The 20464-nt window shown below is 44.1% G+C and overlaps 1 protein-coding gene and 1 pseudogene across 4 annotated transcripts; one reads left to right on the top strand and one right to left on the bottom strand.

The window, feature by feature from the left end:
• Positions 1-573: 573 nt before the first annotated feature.
• Positions 574-14747, top strand: mntb (MAX network transcriptional repressor b). 4 transcript variants are annotated; one of them, XM_058627318.1, is made up of 7 exons: positions 574-908; positions 4589-4633; positions 4849-5491; positions 5584-5624; positions 6276-6397; positions 12241-12433; positions 12767-14747. In XM_058627318.1, exons 1-7 carry the CDS (start codon positions 836-838, stop codon positions 13555-13557), a joined length of 1908 nt encoding a protein of 635 aa, XP_058483301.1. In that variant the 5' UTR covers positions 574-835; the 3' UTR covers positions 13558-14747. The 4 variants fall into 4 exon arrangements, with proteins under 4 accessions (XP_058483301.1, XP_058483302.1, XP_058483304.1 ...); XM_058627319.1 differs by having other exon boundaries at positions 575-908; positions 5584-5625; positions 6286-6397; XM_058627321.1 differs by lacking the exon at positions 4589-4633 and having other exon boundaries at positions 576-908; positions 5584-5625; positions 6286-6397.
• Positions 14748-17784: 3037 nt separating this feature from the next.
• LOC131458675 (septin-4-like) lies at positions 17785-20464 on the bottom strand (annotated as a pseudogene).

Here is a 20464-nt window from a genome sequence, read left to right on the forward strand (position 1 = left end):
CGAGGGCCCCCATGCAGGGTTGAGCCGGCTCTGCACACTGCTCACTCTTGCCCACATTGTATGTCACTCATTCCCGTGCGTACTCGACTAAGCACCGCCTCTCGCCGCTTGATTGACAGCAGTGATCTCGAGACAGCAGGGTGACCAGTCACGCTCTCGCCATGCAAATGAGCCGCGCTCGGGCCGGGCGGGTGCCCATGTGGACCAGCACCATGCCTTGTTGTTCTGAGCTCTGATTGGTCCGCTGGCGCCCGATTGGTCTTCATGCGCTGCGGGCCAAGAGCAGAAACCAAAACAAGGAGGAGGGTTGACACCGACGGGACTTCCCTTTCGCGGTGTTCACCGAGAAACGCGACTGCGGGGTGAGAATAGTTTGTTCCGGGCGTTTTTAGACACACAGTATAGCGTGTAAAATGTTGCAGTAAATTATATGTAGTGATTCGAGAGGGTTAATTGTTGTCAGTACTAACACCGCGGAGGACCGAGAGTCACTCCGTCGCCTGGTTTTCCATGTGGCCGTAGTAACAGGGCGGGTCGGGAATCCGAGAGGGGCGGATCTTAACGAGAACACGACTCGCCTTGTTGTGTGTATTCCCGTGCTCGCATCGCCATCTTGTTGCAATCCTATTTTTTACGTATGCGAGGATCTACTTTGCGTTCAGCCGGATTAGAAATTGCCCTTGTGCTTTTCAGGAGAGACACATGCGCTCGGTCCTGCGGGTGTGAACCGTGCACACGGCATTTCGTAGCGGGATACTACACACCCCCTCTTCGGTATTTTTCCTCTTTCTGTCCCGGGCCACCGGGTTGCCTGCCGTGAGGGTTTTTACGCGCAATGAGCATCGACATACTTTTGGAGGCGGCCAGATATCTGGAATGGCAAGCCCAGCAACAACAGATCGCACGTGGTAAGTTGAACGTCGGACTGGTGCGACGAACTGAACGGACGTGACACCGAAAAAACACAACAACCCGACGCTGCATTTTCAGGAACCCGTATCTCGTTACTACCAACGACTGGTCTTGCATTTTCAACCGACCCGCCTATGAGGAACGGAAGCGTGTGTAGTTTCTGTTTTATCGCCCTGGGCCTGTGCCAGAAGTAAGAATCGAGTCAGTGCGGACTATCCGCAATTCCTGCGTGTTGCTTTAAACGTTGCACACGCGTGGTTTTCTTTAGGCGGAAACTGGCAAAGTTGTTTTTACGAAGTACGCGCTCTCGGTCTGTGTGTGTGTGTGTGTGTGTTTGTGACAGTTTCGACACTCTGGTGAGTCACTGTGCGCGTGCACGTACACACGCGCGCCTGTACTCGTTTTTGTTTCCTCAGCAGGACTTTTTTTCTGGAGGAAACAGCAACTTTTTCGGGACAAGTAGTTCTCATGGGGACGGATCGAGACAAAACCTAAAGTCTTGCACGAGTTCGGACTGAGATAACGTTAATGTTAGGCACGAACTGGTCCTGGTTAAGGTTTTACCAGGGTGTTCAAATGAATGGAAGACAGTGCAGAGTCCTGAAAAGGAGAGCCACACAAACCTGTGTGTGTGTTTCAGTCACAGCAGAGGAGTTCCTGTCGATCCGTGCCGTTGTACCTTTGTTGTGAACTAACTTAATGTCGTGTGTAGTGTTGTGTTGCAGTATGTTACTCCACAACTGTTCGAAATAATCGTGAACACATATTCGGGCCGAAATCTGCCATGAAAGAGCCCCCCTTTGCTATCGATTTGCCCCAGTTCTTTAGCCCGTCGAGCTCTAACAGGGCGGTGGCGAGCAGAGCCTGCTCTTTACATAATACCGTGACACCGCTCAGCTATCTTATGACACACACACACACACACACTGGGGCGGGCACTCCGCGCCCCGTCCCGTATGCACACTTATTTTGTGTGTGCGTGCGAGCACGTGTGCAAATATGTACGCTTGTGTTTTATCGATATGAGCTCCACGTACTGTCAGTCGAAACTATAGTCGGCGTCGAGGTGAAGGAGGGCAGGGAGTGCTGCTGCTGCTTTTTGTGTTTCTCCCCCTCTGATGACGTGTCAGACAAATCACCCCCCCCCCCCCCCCCCTCTGCATACTTACCGTACCGCGTGCTAGGCTGCAAGGTTCCGCCCACATCGACCACGTGCACACAGCCCCCCCTCCTCTCTTGGATACACACCTACGCGCACACAAACACACACACATCCTAGACCCCGCCCTTCCCATTCAACACAGTGACAGTGGCGGGTCAGAGACATGGGGGGGGGAGTAAGTAGGGCAAACCTCCCCCTCCCTGCTCACCCACACCCACACCCAGCCTCTCTCAATGCAGAAGTTACGTAATTTACGTTTGCGTGCATTTGACAATCTGGGGCATGGTGTCTGTGTGTGTCTGTGTGCTTTCAGGAAACATCGAGATGACATCAGCTTCCACGTCAGACATTATTTTCTGCTCTTTTCAGTCTTTATTTTGAAGTTCACCTCCACTGCATGTGTGCGTGTGTGAGAGAGTGCGCATGTGTTGAATGTGTGCTTGTTTTACAATGGTGTGTGTGTGTGTGTGTGTGTGTGTGTGTTCATTCATCATTGACACCACTGCACTCTTGGGATCAGCGCAGCAACAATGGATCAAACTATTTATTGTTAATATTATTAATAACCAACTCTTGAGTACAGATTTGTGTGTGTGTTTTTTCTATTGTAAAATAAAAAGTAGTTCTGTAATTTCAGCATCTTATGTGAATATGTTCAGGTTTATTTATGACAGTATACTGATTTCTTTTGGACAAAAGTGATTATGAGAATAGTCATTAGTTGCAGCCACAACCACATCAATATTCCATAGTCCTACTTTCAAATAATTATACTATAAGAAATGCAACAATTAGTTTTATCACAAATCATGTGATTGTGAGAAGACTAATTTTAGCATTTGTTGTAAAACAAACACAGTCTCCAATGTCTGCTGTTTGCACCCTCTTAAACATGAAGATATGTAATATATGAAGATTTAATGTAAAAAATAAAGTCAGTATCTTTGGTTTTGGTGGATGTTATAAGATTTACATGAGTATTTATTTGATTTAAATTGTGATATATATCGGTATCGAAATTATATAAAACATACATAGAGTTTTTTTTCACCCCCATATCGGCTAACCCTAGTTACCTTGGTTTTTAGGAAATTATGAAAGCCAAATCATACATTTAAAAAAGGGCTAATTAATCAGTAATGACAGAAAGAGGTGATGTTTGATCACTTTTTATTGGTTCTTAAGACGATGTGACATAATGGGTCAAAAGAGATATGCAATGCATGTCTGTCTTTTTGCAAAGCAGGAGTTTGACAGCAAGAAAAGATGAGAAATAATATGACATAAGCGTTATTAACAATGTCTGATTGTGTTGTCAGATCGCTGTCAAGTGAAAATAACTTAATGATGAGTCCAGAAGAATAGCTTTGCTGTTCAGACAGCAGTATCTCACTGCGGGTCTTCTCTATAGGTGAACTATTGTTGCAGGTGAACAGCAGAGAATGCGTCGTCAGGAGTTTGCCGTGTCATGAAGAGAGATGTTACTTCACATGTAGCCAGGCATGTTGGCATGGCATGTAGTGATTCTGGTTTGTTTTATCTGTGGCTGGCGCCGTGTGCAGGCTTGAGGAATCCCTGAGATCTTCAGCCTTTAATGTTGCTGTTTCCATAGTAACCGGGGGCTTTCCACATTGCTTCGAGTCCACGTGATTCAGTGTGCAATAACTACTCACGTACAACGAGTGCACGTGTGTGTGTGCGTGGGTCTGTACATACTCAATGGGAGCTCAGTGTGGGAAGAGTCCTCACTTACAGTGTGGTTTTCTTTTTTAAGACATATTTTTAGGCTTCTGTTGCCTTTGTTTGATGTAGAACAGTACACTTAGTTTATATGCGGCCAAGTTTGAGTGGCTCTTTGGACAGCACTCGGCTGCTGTTGGTCAGATGGCCCTGACAGCTCGTGCAGAAACAAGCGTGCAGTGTTGGACTGATCCAACCACAGGGTAGACGGAGGGGGGTTTCACTCCGATTAAGACACAATTTCTATTTTTTTATTTATTTATTGTTTCACCCTCCCGCGTCTGATTTCACCAGTGACATCATGCTTTCTGTGAATACAAAGTGTTAAAATGATACAAACAAAGCCACATCCACAACAACATATTTTCAATGCAGTAACAAAATGGATATTTACAAGGATACAATTAGCATCTATAGATTGCACATACTATATGATTGATTGGACTAAGTGTTTCTCTTTTAGTCAGGACGTGTGTCTGTGTATTAGTGGCACAAGACGATTGTAGCAATTGATTAAGAACAATCTATAATAAATTGTAACCGTAAGCTTTATAAAATCAGGTTTGGCAAATATATGGGAGATATATATGTGTATATATATATCTCACAATCACCCAATCCTATGGATTTCATGGTTAATTATTGGGCAAACACAATTGAGTCACAGCCCACTTGTTTTTATTTGGATGTCTTGCCTCAGATTTGTTTCTGTCTTCTGTGCATGAGAAAAAAGATCAAAACCACAAATAACACATTTCTTCCACTTTCACTCAGGAGGAGGAGCAAAAATCAGTCTTCAAGTATATGACATTTTTCATGGTAACTGCCTAATTTGATATTTAGTCACTTTTAGTAAATTTAATTACTATTAGTAAATTAAATTTGGTAAATTACCCCATTTTAAAAGAAATCGGTGTGGTTAGTTTGCCATAAATCTGAACCATGGGCAGTCAAAAGAGTCCTGTATTTGTCTTTGTCTCACATTCACCCTTAACCTTTTAAGTAAAACTTCTTCTTTGCTTCATCTTCAACAGAAGAGGAGCAGCGCAAAGAGAAGGAGCTCATAAGCAGGGAGACAGAGACGAGGCGCGTGGAACTCGTGACCGCAACGTCTCAGACAGTCAGAACCAACCACATCAACTGGGGCGATGACGCCCGCCGTCAACAGCCGCACCACCCTCCCGTCCCTCCGCCCCCTTCTCTCCCGCCTCCCCACGTCCCCATCACCGTCATCCCAATGGTCCCGGTTGTTACTGCGACGCCCTCAGTCCCGACCCTTCCACTCACAGCGACGGTTGCCGTGGCAGCGACGTCGCTCAAAAGTTCACCGCCAGCCAAAAACACTTCCTCCCCTCCACAGCAGCAGCAGCAGCAGCATCATCATCAGCAGCAGCAGCAGCAGCAGCAGCATCAACAGCAGCAGCAGCAGCAGGCCTCCTGTCACCTGTTGTGCGCCCCCCAGATAAAAGTCGAGGCGAGTCCGCAGCTGATTAGTGTAAAGCCCAGCCAATCGCAGCCTCAGGTTAAAATTCAGTACCCAGCCTCCATCAGCACCAACGGCTCAGGCGCTCAACATACATTGGTCACTCATCAAGCTCCACCCATATCTCAGCCACGGACAAATGGAGTGTCTGTGGAAGACATGAGGGCGATGGAGGGGAAGAGGAGACCAGGAGGGTCAGTTTGTGTGTATGTGTGTGTGTTTATCCAACGTGATAAAAGACTGTAAGTGAGTGTTAATGATTTTTGTTTTTGTTTTTTCCTCCCAGAGCGGGGACCAGAGAAGTCCATAATAAACTGGAGAAGAACAGGTTAGTTATAATAATCTGAACCTTGTTGCAGTTAGTTTGGCCGACACATGTATACATAGCCGACATGTTTGTGTGTTTTAGCTAACATGTTACCAAAGATCATGACATTGTCTCACTCTGTAGTGAAAATGCACAATCCCTCATAGCCAATATTTGCATTAACAGCTTGTTTTAACTTTTAAATTGAACAGAAACACTTTTAGCCGTGTAAAATAACTTTTTTTATAACTTGACAAGAGCTCTGGAAAGCAGCGCCAATGGCAGCTTAAGGTTTGCTCATGTAACTTCTTTGCCTTTGCCGGAGTTAGCGTGTTCACCAACCACCTCCAGCCTGACTCGTCACTTTTCATAGTGAGTCACTGTCATGTCCAGTCGTCCTTCAGCGGGCTTATTATAACCTCCTGGGTTTGTTTTTTTTAAATCCAATGATGCTGAAGACTTCACATCACCTCAACCTGCTCCTGGCATGAAACCACGTTCAGTGGGCGAGGAAATTTTACATTTTACATTTTACATTTAACCCCCTGAAGCAAATGACCCGACTTACTAATTCATTGAGGATGTTCTCCTTTTGAATCGAAATGAGGACATTTAGCTCATGGCAACCAAATCAAAAATTTGATTCTTTTTTTTCTTCGTTTCTGGTTCTTGGCCCTCCAGGCGAGCACACCTCAAAGAGTGTTTCGAAATGCTGAAGAAGAATGTTCCAAATGTTGATGAGAAAAAAACCTCCAACCTCAGTGTCCTCCGCAGCGCTTTGCGTTACATACAGGTAGGGGACATTCATATGCATATTTCTCACAGCTATCTCATTTGTTCTGACACAACGTTTTTGGGTGCTATCCCTTCTTTGATTTCAATTTCCTCATGTTCTTGGAAAAAGCACCTTGTATTTATTGATTTGCTTCTCTTGTGACCACAATATGGTATCTGCTAATTAATGGTTATAGAAGGTTGTGAATAGTCTACACAATCTAATGACTTAGAGTTCACTTTTGTTTATAACATGTAACCGTACCCTGTGGTCATGCAGTGTCGAGCAGGATGAGATGGAAAGAGAAAGTGTTCATCCTAAGAACCAAACAGCTTGTAAAGATGAAGGAATTTTAGAGAAATATTTAAGTGGAGAAGTATGGTGCTGATGTTTTGGGGGGAGTTTTTGGTCCATCAATGCATAGATAACCATTCTGCACTGTGGCAGAATGGAATTGAAGCTTGGATCTAGAAGCACTGGTTCTTTTTTTTTTGTGGACCAGAGCAGAACTGTCACGATTTTGATGCAATGGGATACGGCGTTCGCAATGGGGAGTCAGTGGAAGAAGCGAAATTAGGCCGCGTGACGGGAGAACTTCAAGATCCTGGGTCCGTCCTTTAGGGAGCTCGGTGGAGAGCTTTGAGGTGTGTCCACGGCTGAGGATGAGGATGATGATGATGGGTTTGATGTGAGCAAATCATAGCTGCTGCTGCTGGGAATCCATACTGCACAGGCTTTCAAGGTTTAAGGGAAATGTAGGCATCACTCAGTTCTCCATTTGCTTTACAAAGTGAATATTTTTGTGGGATGCACACTGACTCTGGATTCAGTCACAACAGACACATCTAGCCTTTAATGGCAGTTGTGAACAGACAAACGTATCAAAGTCCACTTGTTGTCAGATCTCTCTGGACAGGTGTTCACACCAGGTCTGAACCACAACATGCTTGTTGTTTACAGTATTATCTTCTTTGTTTATGTTCACTGTTCTGCGGAGACTGTCTAACACGTTGAAAACTATATCACACCATATTTCTAACATGTGAAAAATCACTTACTATCAGTGTTTCTCTAAGTCTAAACCCATATAAAACCTAAACTTAAACTTATATTTAATGTTAATATCAACATAGTACAATTGTTCTAATGCCATAACCTACACCACCAGAACAATACATCACAATCTGTTCATACCTTGTTGTATTGAGCTGCTCTCTAACACACACACACACACTCTCTCCTGAGCTGTGGGTAAAATGCGGATGCTGCACTCTTGTTAAAGATAAACCTCTGCAGTATCTCCCACCAAACTATGTTGTCACAGCTTTCTTATTCATTTTACTTGTTTGTTTATCATAACTTGAATATGTTTTTGTTTAATACAAAATGGCTTATTTCTTTGTGTTACTACACTGCGTACATGATTTTTGATGTCATTACCCATCAATTAAAGACAGCCCTATTCACTGATGATTTAAGCTCTCCATTCAAAAATGAACCGATTATTTGTCTAGTCTTTGAATGTATGCCCTCATCAAAAATCAGATTTGGGGCAGCGTGGCAGTGGGCTGGCTTTTGTTATAGATGAGTGATTCGACCTGCTTTCTTCTAAACCCCCACCCTCCCCTCTGTCTCGCTACCGCTCCTCAAATAAACCTGCAAACCGCCGTCCCTCTCTCCCTGAGCCATGTGAAATCTGAGCACATGGCTAGTGCAGATTCTGATGACATCACCGTCAGCCACTCTGCATCTGCAAAGGCAGAGTGAGAGAGATAGAGAGAGGCTGACTGCAACAGATAGAGAGCGAGACAGTACCACTCCTCTGTGACGGGGGGGGGGGGGGTAGTTGTATCAGCTTTTCTTTGTCTCCTAACCTCTTTATCTCCCCCCCCCCCCCCCCCCCCACTCCCTCCCTGTCTTGTCTTCACCTCAGTCCATTTCATCCCGCGTTGCCCTGTTGTCACTCGCCTTGAGAACCCTTGGTAGCCATAGCAACAAGCAGCAGGTTGGCCAGGACACTGTAGTCGGTCTGTTGCCGCTGTGCTTGTCGTCATGGGAGAGTGTGCATGAGGATGTGTGAGATGTAAGATCAAGCCGATCTAATTCTGGTTATCATATTGGTCTTGGTGGGTATTTGACGGAGTAGCCGCTTGCGGTGCTCCGCGTGTTTCCGGCGCTCCTGTTGCAGATGCAGATGCACTTTTGTCGTCAAGCTCATACGCGATTGAAGCAGAGATGCCCGACTTGTCGCGTATCATCACACCTGAGTGACCTTTTTTGTATTAGGGGGTATGTGTTGAAAGAGGAAGGATAAAGGAGGCATAGATGAAGATGTGGGGGAGGAGGGTTAAAAGGGGGAAGGGTATCCAAGGAGAGATGGATGGGATGGGGGGTGTAGAGGGAGAGCGAGCGTGGGATAGAGAGGAAGAGGAGGGGGGAAGGGTTTGGAGTGATCTGAAGCACCCTACTGGCAATCGTCCAGTGACATCACTCCTTAAATAAAAAAAAATAAAAACTTCTCCAATGCGGTGTTCACCTAATTTGTCCCCTTATGCTTTTTTAACAAACTGCATTTCACATAGCCAAATCCTCACAGATGAGGTTGCCAAGGAAACTGCTACGGGTGGCAGTTGTTTCCTTGGTGATTTGCTGCAGGGCTAATGGTGTCTGGGTTTGTACGGGAAGATCTTGAAATGATATTCGGGGCATAAGCAGTTGTAGTTTTCACAGTGGCTGTGGCCATTCATTGGTGGCGTGTGCGTCAGACGTGTCATGCCTTCACTTTAAGTCTTGCAGACAGTACAATTTATTTAGGGTGTGTGCGTATGCACCAGGCCGAGTAATACGAGGAAAAACACCAGACACTGATCAGTTGAAGTAACTTCTAGTAGAGACGGAAAAGTTACTGTTCACACAGGAGGTTTCATCAGAACCAAACACTTTTCAGTTCTTTAACCAAAGCTTTTCCAAGCTGTTGACTTGAGCCGCAGCTGTTAATCACCTAATGGTGTCACGTGTAATATTTGCATGTGCAATTGTACATTTTAGATTTATGTGTTTTATAGTGTTGATTATGGTAACAGATTATTGATAACAGGCTGCACTTGGCAGCGGTAACAGTGGGTTTGAGTTGGGATAGATTGTGGTTTTTATTTTTCGGTTTCAGTTGTGTTTTCGGTGGTGCCATGGGGCTGACCCAAAACCAGAAGTTCTGTAGTGTCAATGCAGGCCATGCAGACCTGCTCAGGCTCTAACACGGGTGCCATTAACTCTGTTATATGACCTTGGAGACATTATTTGAAGGTTGAAATCCTACATTTTGTGGCTTTTATGAAAATATTATAAAAAAACTTCTCTCCTTCACTTGTGAAAAAAACTGCCCCCCTAAGTTTATGGAAATAGGTGCAGGTGTGGGAATCTCGAGGTATCTCATGATTTTATTCAATGACATTTCAGAGGGTACTGTCACCGCGTCCTAGTTCTTTACATTTATTAGATCATCATTAAATAATCAGACGTATTTACTTCCTTAGTTGTTATCTTTGCCCTCATTATCTTTTATGGATACAAACGGAAACACATTTCTGAGGAAACCAGGAGAAGAAACAACTGCTCTAAGAGACACATGGTTTCACAGTGATGTACACTTTCAGTCTATAGTGGTAGTCGGGTGCACCCACTTGTTTGTGGTCCCCCCCCCCCCTTAGTTGTATCTTTCCTATTTAAGCTTTATGCATCTATGGAGCAATATTGAGAACAACAAAATAATTGGCTGTGGTGATAGAGCAGCTCTGTCCTATGAAACGGAGAAAACGAAGCGTGATGTGCCGCAGTGACGAGCAATTTCTTACGCAAGTCCTCCAGCTGATTTAAACAGAAAATGATTCATACACTTCAACAACATTTAGCACTCCGCTACTTCTGTATTCTTTTGTAAGTGCCGCAATGTGTGTGAAACTCTGAGACTGTTCCTTGGCATGAGCACAAGGCTTTTTCAATTATTGACTTTTCTGCAGAGATTCATAATCGCTCAACAGAGGATTAACAAGGGTTCCCCCCCCCCCCCCCCCCCACCCTTAGAAGCACATATTGTGGATTGATATCTGATATGAGATATTGAGCTGTTCTGGATGGGCTCACCAAGTTTGATTTGCAAAGAGCACTCTGATTTTGAAGACTTGGGGAAAGTCGGTGTGTGTGTGTGTGTGAGGCTTTAATTTGCCTGTGGATTAAATAGCTTTGCACATTGAAGTCGAAGGATCCCGTGTCCTCTTAAATCTCAGTCTTTATGTTCTCTTTTTTTGTGATGCACCATTACACAAGTTTTCTGGGTAACACTTTATAACACATGTTCACCATTAACTATGTGCTTACTAACATGCATATAAGTAGCATACTAGCCCTTTATTAGTAAATATTAAGCATGTATTAACACCTTGTCCAGGAAAAATCTTAATTCATATCGTAATAGAGGTAGAATAAGGTTCTGTAAAATAAGGTGTTAATACATGCTTAATAATTACTAATAAAGAGCTAGTGTGGCTACTTATATGCATGTTCGTAAGCACGTAGTTAATGGAGCCCCTTCCTCTCTCACCCCTCCCTCCTTTACCCCCCCATTTTCCTCCTGTACCTCCCCTGACCCCGTGTAGTAATCTGTGTTAATGTTCTTAGTCTGTCACGCTGTTTGCTGTTTATGTGTCAGCTGACCCACACAGAAACTAGGTCACAGAGACGGTGTGGCGAGGTCGAGCAGAGCAGCTCTCCCTCTTTTTTTTTCTCTTTTTTTCTTGTTCCTCCGCATCTTACCACTGTTGTTTTTGTTCCTTCTTTTCCAAGTCGCTACGCGGCCGATGACACGGCTTTGCCAGGAAATGAACACATTGATTCACTCACATGTGACAGGCGTAGTGCCGTGACGTCAGCACGGATGAGGAAGATGAGGATGAATTAGTGTGATTGTTGGGAGACAGAAAGCTGCAGGATGTCCCCCTCCCACTCTGACCCCCCCCCCCCCCTCTCTCTCTCTCTCAAAAACAAGCGTAGTGTCCAGGAAGTGGGAGAAGCTGTAGGTGAGGTGGACAAAAGCAGTGCAAACATCCTTGTATGAGTATGCATACCCTTCCCACTCGTTTATGAAAGTGGAAGTGGAGAGAACATTGTGTGGGAACGGCCGATGTCAGTGACTTGGTTTGTGGATATTTCAGTCTTCTTGGTGTTCACAGGGTTTACTCTGCCTTAGAGGCACAAGGCAGAGAGTATTGTATTTTATATTCATATTTTCAGAAATAATCGAGTGAATGAGGACGGACTTTTTTCTTTTTACTAAGTTATTTATTAACCCTTAGAACACACAAAGCATTTTGGCTGCTTTTCCCCATTACTATGTTTAAACATGCTGTATATACTATAAGAATGTGCAATATAAATTTGAAATTTATATAATTATATATATATAATTTATACATTTGGAAATATGTCACAGTTCGAACTTCACTTGGCTCGTTTTTTTATGAACAAAAACAAAAGAAAAACGGTCTAATTCTGTGACTTCTGCACAAGTATTGCTTCTTTATATCACAACTAAAAATGCAATATGAAATGAATCAGAACGTTGACTCAACAGCGCATGAGAAGACGAAAGAAAGTGCATTTTTAAAGCCTGAATATGTTACCTATAAGGAGTTGTGTATTATTCCCACTATAGAACTGAAGAGGTTACACTCACACAAAAGTTATTGTAAGGAAATGCAAAGCAAAAAAACATTCTCCCACCTTAACCCTACAGGGGCTCTGTTATGTAGCAGAGGATAGAACTTTTACACTCATCTTCCTCTCGCTGTCTGTGTCTCCTCCGGCAGACCCTGAAGCGCAAGGAGAAGGAGTACGAGCACGAGATGGAGCGCTTGGCTCGCGAGAAGATCGCCTCGCAGCAGCGGCTGTCCGAGCTGAAGAACGAGCTCGGCCAGTGCATGGACGTCATGGAGATCGACAGAGTTCTGCGGCAGACCATCCAGCCGGAAGACGACCAGGCGTCCACGTCCACCGCCTCAGGTGTGTAGCGACGATCGCGAACACATGAACACTGCAGCGTGTAACCTTGGACGTTAAGTTTAAACCACTGTCACATCAGCTCACACAATTCTGTTTCTCAGTGTAGCAGTGTTTAGATTACATTCCCACTTAGATTAGTATGATTAGTGATTAGTGCTGTATACACCCAAATACTCCCTCTGTCAGGTCCGATATAATTGCTCCACAGAGTCTGATATTTGAATCTGTTCAGGGTTTAAACCAGACGTTACGCACTGAAGCTTTAACTTCGCGGTCGCGTGCACTCACAGAGTACGTCTGCATCAACTGACCGTATTCCTCTCTGTCCCACAGAAGGAGAAGACAACTTTGAGCAAGACATGGACGAGGACGTCACCCCCGCTCCGACGCCCCCGCCGAAACCCAAACCTCCCATCCTACACGCTCAGCCACTCCTCACCTCCCACCTGTCCATCCAGCACGCCGCCCTGCCCATCTCCGGAGTTCTGACCACGCCGACGCCCTCCGGTCCGCCTCCCCCTCAAGCCATCGCCCCGGCTCCGGCGCCGGGCCAGCCCCCTCCGCCTCATCCCATCCAGACCCCGACCATGCAGGTGCAGCCCACCGTCATCGCTCACGCTGTCTCCCACCCGTCGGTCATCCAGGCTGTCAATCACGCACTTCCCGCCAATCACAAGCACCTGACACACATCGCCCCGTCGCCCGGCCCGACGTCCTCCGCCCCTCAGGCGATCGCGGTGGCGGCAGCCGGCGCCGCCACTCACCAGCAGATCACCGCGCAGCCCATCGGACACATCATCACTCACCTGGGAGGTCCACTTCCATCCCACCTCCCGACTCTTTACCCCCAGGGAGTGTCCGTCTCCCAGCCCACCATGGTGGGCCACATCACTCACACGTTCACCCACCACACTCTTCCACACGTGCAGGCAAACCCCCAAGCTAACACTAACGGGGGCCAGGTGAACAGCGCGGCCGTGGTGAGCCAGGGAAACCCGTCGCTAGGGAAACCGACGGCGGTGCTCGCACCTCACCCCCAGCTGGTCGGACAGGCTGCTGTCCTCAACCCGGTCACCATGGTTACAGTACCAACCTTTCCCGTCAGTACACTCAAACTTGCCTGAAGCAAAAATAACAATAACAATAATAATAATAATAATTAAAGAAGAAAGAAGCTGGGATGGACTGAAGGAGCAAAAGGTTCAGAACATTCTGACGAGTCTTTACACGCTGATCAATAATCGATCGAGAATCTCTCACAGACTTGCTTGTGGAGAAATATCCTCCAGATATTTAGGTCACAGCTCTGATTAGTGTGTGGAGAATAACATTAAATGCAGAGTCAGTGGGTCCGGCCATTGTTCATGAAAATAAGACTGTGACATTTGTCTTTGCTGCAAAGACAGGAACTCTGTGTTCCCTTCCTCCCTTCCTTGCCTTCTCCTCTCCTTCCTTCCTTCCCTTCTCTCCTATCTTTTACAACCAGAAGCACTAACATAATAAGCTCACACTCAGGCATCAAGGATTTACCTTAATTATTCATTCATCTAACTGAGGGCAGGAAAACACAAGAGAGTAGTTTGTCCTTAGGCTGTTGTCGTGGCGACGCAGCGGCGGCACGTGCCCTTTTTGTATCCATGTAGCCACAAAGTTGTTGTCGGGGAATGACGTCACTGTTGTGTTTGAGAGCAAAGGCGACCGCATTACACCGTTCCGATAAACGGAGCTTAAGCAGCGATACCGAGCGACACGTTTACCCTTTTATTTGGTTCCACTGTTCTGACGTTAAATTTCAAAATGGTATGCATCCACCTCCAAAAAATGGGTTTTAAAGGTGAAGAATCAGAAGCAGGATGGCTGCATGTTGCCTCGACAGACAACTGGACGTCTGCCTGTTGTTTCCTTGTAGGAAACCCCCAAACTGCAGAGTCAGCAGCGGTCCTGATTTCCATGTGTCTTTGAGTCGATCCCAACGAATAAAAAACGCTTGGTCAGAATCAAATCTGAGCTTTTTGAACCCAAGGGCTTTTGGAAAACATTGGGAATGTTAAAGTTATGTGTTGCCCTGATGTGGTTATACTGCAAGATTCATCCTCTCAATGTTTCTGATTTTTTTACATTGGCTTTTTATGAATTTTGTTGTTTTTTGTTTGTTTGTTTTTTGGTTAAATTAGCAATTCTCATGAATGTGTGGACAGGTCATCACAAATGCTTGAAACGAAATGATTTTAGAGCAGAAATGATCTCGTACGACTCTGCGGCGACCGCTCTCAGAATACTCAGCTGTCATCGGTTGATGTCTTTTTTTTTTTTTTTCCAAAACAAAATAGGAGAATACAGGTTTCCATCACTCTAATGCAACAGCTCCCTCTACTGCCTCATCCTGCACGTCATACTGATGTCACTCAAACTTCCCGCATCTGGAAACAAACAATACGAGAGGAAAACTTTATCTCTGTGAAGAGAGAGAGAGAGGGGGGGTGGGGTGGGGGGGTGTTTATCGTTTAAAACCTCAAGAGTTTTCTCACTTTAAGCTCTAAAGAATGTTTTGCAGCACACACCACACACAACTATTTAAAAAAAAAGTGAAACAGATAAAAAAACACCCAGATTATCTGTTTCTAAATGTGGACATTTTCCCCCCCGTGTTTTGTGAGCTCATGGTTTCACGGCCTCCTCCTCCTCCTCCTCCTCCTCCTCCTCCTTCTTCTTCTTGTTATACACACGTCCCCCCCCCCCCCTGCTGTTTCTGTACGTCCTGTCCTGTCTGTGAGTGTACTCGAAAATGTTTTTTTTATATTCTATACTATAGTTAATCCTACTGTACCTGTAGCATGGCTGTTGTTCTCTCTTGTTTATTCAGTTTGCCCTGTGCATGTGTGTGTGTGTGTGTGTGTTTATATCTTTGTGAGGTCCAAAAACCTATCTTTGTGAGGACATTTTGACCTTGTGGGAACATTATGTCTAGAATTGGGTTTAGGTTAGGGTTAGGCACTTAAGTTTAAGGTAAGGGGTCTATGACGTGTCCTCACTAAGATATAAAAACAAGTGTGTGTGTGTGTGTGTGCATATATGGTGAGCAAGTTATTTTTTTACACAGAGGTGATCTATGGTATGAACCCGCTCGGGGTGCTACGGTGTGTGTGCCTAAACTCCGTTTTCCTGAACACTGTGACAACTCCGGCGAAACACAAACACACACACACACAGACAGACACACACTGAGCGAATGAAAGATTTTACAGTCCTATAAATGTGTGTTTTTGTTTGTTAGGTTTATGTTTTTCCACTTTGTGTGTGTGTGTGTGTGTGTGAGAGCGTTTGTGTGACATTGCAAGAGGAAAAAGGAAACGAAAAAAACAAAAAAAGCCGTCGCTCTTTTATCAATAACAATGTCTAATATTCAATTAAGAGTTTTTGTAATATTTGTATGTATGTGTGTGTGTGTATGGAAGTTTTGTAAATTTGTGATTGTATGCACGTTTTTTTGGCATATGAGTGTATGTATCTTTGAAATTGAAATGCTTGTTTATTTGTTGTTGGGGGTTTTTTTGCATGTAGATTGCCGATTAGTTTTGTTTTGTTTAAAAAAAAGGCTTTTGTTTTCATGTTTATTTCTGGGACCATGTACAATACTGTATAACGTGGGCAAGGATCTTGGACCTCATGCTACATTGATATTATATATGAATATAAGAACATGTTTTCCCTATGGAGAAAGTTTTAAGTTATATATCGCCTGTACACTTTGGGCTGCCTTTAAGATCTAACTGTCCACTGTTTAAAGATAACAATGATGATAATGGATGAAAAAAAACAAACAAAAAAAACATATTAATGAAGAATTATGCTGATGAAATAATAAAGATTCTTAATAAATCTTATTACATTTACAACACACCTTGCTCCTGTGTTTAATGTGTAAAAACAAGAAAGAGACTTTTCAATGAAAAACAACAGTAAAACACTGGAAATGCAGTTTGGATTTAAGGGTTATTTATTTATTTAAAACCTAACCACTAGATGGCAGTGGTGCATGATTGTCCATCCATTTTCTACTGAGCTGTGGGAGGAAGCCAGAGAACCCATGCACACACACAGAAAGGCCCTCAGTCCTTGCTGTGAGGCAACAATGCTAGCCACTGCACCACCATATAGACCCTGCACTATTATCAAAGTGACTAATCGAGGAGCTGCTCTACAACATGATTAAAACAATTCCTGCAGCACAGCACATTTATTTGCCTTCCTGTAGAGCAGGGGTGTCCAAACCTTTTTTAAGATTTCCGGGGGGGTCAAGGGTTACTGAAAGTTACATACAAATGCACTGTTTTATAATAATTGTATTGTCATTGTCATAATTATCATTTGTAAATGGTCATGTGACCAAATCTGAGCCACGCAGGAGTGAAAAAATGAAAAAAGAATTCTGCCTTTCTCTCACATCTGGACTCAGATGGATGTTTCAAACACAGGACTCAACTCCTGACCAGATAATCCTGTGAGGATGACATGTCATTTCCTGTTTGACTTCGTCCTTAAACATTATAAAACCAAAGCTGCGGGCTGTACATAATCTGACCGAGGGCCATGATTGGCCCACGGGCCGGACTTTGGACACACCTGAGAGTGTTGAACCGCTGTTGACGTGTTCTTGAACGCATCACTGAGCTTGCGACTGCTTAAGGCTTAAGGACCGTGCTTCTTTCTCCTTGCTGCACGTAAGGAAACTTATGGATTTTGGTACAACAACTGGTGCTTGGTGACATTTAGATCGTGACTAATATTTCACTGAGAACCCTTTGTGCAATTGCTACAATAATACTTGCTAACACACAATAGAAAAAGAGTTTGATGAAAAGATAGATAAATGGAACTAACACCTAAAACTAACCCCTTAAACACACCTACACACATTTTTGGCTTTTCATTTCTAACATTCTAACAAATGTTTTTCATGCATATATTGTTAAAAAGTTATGCCATCTTCTAATTTAAATACTTAATATAACCTGTTCAAATCACTATTTTTGATGCATCATGACAAGAACTTGGCAACTTTAAGGGTTAAAAAGGGTTTACAGCTTCATTTTTTTTAATGAGCACATTTTGGTGCTCTGGCTGTGTTAACCTGAGTATTTTATGAAATATGACAAATATTAAAAAACGTGGGCCAGGCTGCAACAATCACACCAAAGATGACCCAGTTTGCATGAAGTATATTGAAAATATTTCATTAATTGTTGGGGTTTTTTAGACCATAAAGTGAAGCATGATGCGTTATGACAAATCTTAGCTATTTAAGGGTTAACATGTGTACAATTTTTATAGCTTGAAGTGCTTTGCTGACAACTGAATCTGTTTAATAGGAGATAGATTTTAATAAAGCTCCAGGTTTGCTGCAGGTTTCTGAATGTCACTCTGAGGAAAACCTCACCAGACGTGACCAGACGAGGACCTTAGTGGTGCAATGTGACTCATTTCCTTTTCATAACACTCATGAACTGTTGCCCTCTCTCTGCTCCTGTGGGGAGTTGCAGTAATGTGAGAGTCAGCAGGCCTGGTTGTGCTGCATCTGCTCTTGAATCCTCTCCAGCACCTCCTGCATCCTCCTCAGCTACAGAATAAAGAATAGAGGAGAGTCAGTTTTGCTCTTTAAGTGAGTGACTGTGTGATATATATAAAAAAGACCTGATTGACCTCTTCGTCTTTCTCAGAGATGAGTCTTTCCTTTCCGGTAGTGACAGCCAGCGGGAGAGGGAAATCAGCCTCGCTGCCTCCCTCTCGATGCTTCTCAAACAAACTGTAACACACACAAACAGAAATGCACAGAAAAACACATTTTTTTTGCATGTTTTTAAAATATCCTGAAACATTAAATACCACATGAGGATGTTTTAAACTGACAGGAATGACGGCAAACAGTGAATCCTGCTGTGATGGTCTGGTTTGTGGTCGTGTTTTTTTGGGCCACTGTTTTTGTTTGTTTGTTTGTTTGTTTGTTTGTTTTTTCTCTTGCAGGGCTGGAGAGTGGCAGAGGCGGGGCTGACCTACTTCCTCTGGAGTGCAACGAGGCCTCACCTGGCTGCAAATCCACACACCTGACTCCTGTCTGCTCCTCACCCTCCCTATATAAGCCAGCTCAGACTTCACTCCAGAGCCAGAGAGTTTCCGGCTTACTAGTTCTCAAGCCCTTTGGAGTTTTTCCTCCTTCAGTTCTTCACCTGCCAAGACATCTTCCAGTGGAAGAGTCTCTCCTTGTGAGTCTCTCGCCTTTTTAGTCACTCAGTCCTCCAGGTTGTTAACAAAACAACAGAAACGTTGGCTGTGAATGACGTTAATTAAGGTCACTGAGTGAGAAAGTTGGCGTGTTTGTGACCTTTGACCTTTATGTGTTTATCTGTTTTATTTTGTCAGCACTTTAATTTGAAAAGGTTTGACACAAGAAAGAAGCCCAACCTTGTTCAAACAAGTAACTCAGTAACTTTTACCCTGAGTACATTTGAAACAAGTTACTTTTTTACTCTAACTTGAGTATATTTTTAGACCAGTACTTCTACTTTCCACCTCTGATTATGACTGGGAAGTCTTTAAACTCTATATTATTTACACGTGAAGAAGTCATGAAAATCCGTCCCTTTCCTTTTCGATGCAAGACGTGAGTAATAAACTGCAGACAAACGGCAGCCGCCGTGTGCATCCTGTCTCACACCCACCTGCGCGTCCTCTCCTCCACCACCATGCGCGTCATGTTCTGGATGCACTGAGCTCTGTAGTTCTCGTAGTGCGTCTCGCGGGTCACGTCCTTCAGGTCCTGCATGTGCGTCCTCACCAGCATGTTCCTCAGCAGCAGGAAGTCCGAGTGAGCCGGGTTCTCCACTGACACATGACACACATGAGTGGATTACGCAAGGTTCCCAGAACAATGAATGCACTTGTGTGAAAGTGATAAACTACCTTCCACCACACCCCACGGATAAGCACGACCCCTGAACTTGTGTCCTTTGCTTTCCGCCTGAGCGCTACCCCCAATGACTGCGAATGGGATGCTGTTCTGCAGCGACAAGCAAAAAGATTGAGTAGTTAAATTCTAAGGTGACGCCACATAATATCTATCATGAGAAACTAAGCAAAAAAAAAACCTTGAGCATCTGTTCCTGTATCTTAACTCTTCGTCCTCATCCGAATCAGACTCTGGAAACTGGTAGATGTTGATCCCAAACTGCTTGATCTCCTCTTGGATCTTAAATATATGAACACAAAGGGAAAATAATGAACACTTGAGCGCACAACCGAGGCAATTATATGAACACACCCAAGCAAAATGTACTCAAAATGTTTAAAATCGGATTGAATTTGTGAAATTTGGAAATGTGTCACAGTTCAAACTGGACTTGACTTGTTTTTTAGGAACAAAAATAAAGAAAGATGGTCTAATTTTGTGATTTCTGCATTAATTATTGCTACTTTATATCACTACTTTAAAAATGCGATATAAAATGAATCATAACCTTGACTCAACAACACATAAGGGGAAGAAAAAACTGCATTTTAAAGCCTGAATATGTGACCTATAAACACACACACACACACACACACACACCCAGGATGTCCATATAGGGAAGTTGAAAACATGTGGTCCCCACATTCATTCAGGATGAACTGTATTGCGAGGACGTTTTGGGTCATTTAAACGTCCTCTTCAGATGTCATACCTTTGTCTTCTTCCTGCAGACCTCCGCCGGTGTCAGGCTGTCAGCTTTGGCCAGCACGGGAACTAAGTTGACCTTTTCATGCAAGGCCCTCATACACTCCACATCCAGAGGTCGAAGACTATAACGGGAATTAAAAATGTAAGATTAAATTCTACGCCCAGTAGATACTGAAGGATTTGTGAGATGCAGCTGTGGTGAAGTACCCGTGGCCAAATGGAGAGATGAAGTAAAGGCAGCAGTGAACTCTGTTGTCCTGGATGTTCCGTCTGTTCAAGCCACTCTCGTCTCTGAAGAACTGCTCGAACTGCTGATCAAT

Source organism: Solea solea, chromosome 4 (assembly GCF_958295425.1).
Source record: "Solea solea chromosome 4, fSolSol10.1, whole genome shotgun sequence".
In the NCBI taxonomy this organism is placed as follows: Eukaryota; Metazoa; Chordata; class Actinopteri; order Pleuronectiformes; family Soleidae; genus Solea; species Solea solea.

Bases quoted from the DNA above. Each gene is read 5' to 3' on its own strand.
- mntb (XM_058627318.1), top strand. From the start codon at position 836: ATGAGCATCGACATACTTTTGGAGGCGGCCAGATATCTGGAATGGCAA. The intron at 909-4,588 runs GTAAGTTGAACG...ACTTTCACTCAG, and splicing joins GCAACAACAGATCGCACGTG to GAGGAGGAGCAAAAATCAGT. The intron at 5,492-5,583 runs GTCAGTTTGTGT...TTTTCCTCCCAG, and splicing joins GGGAAGAGGAGACCAGGAGG to AGCGGGGACCAGAGAAGTCC.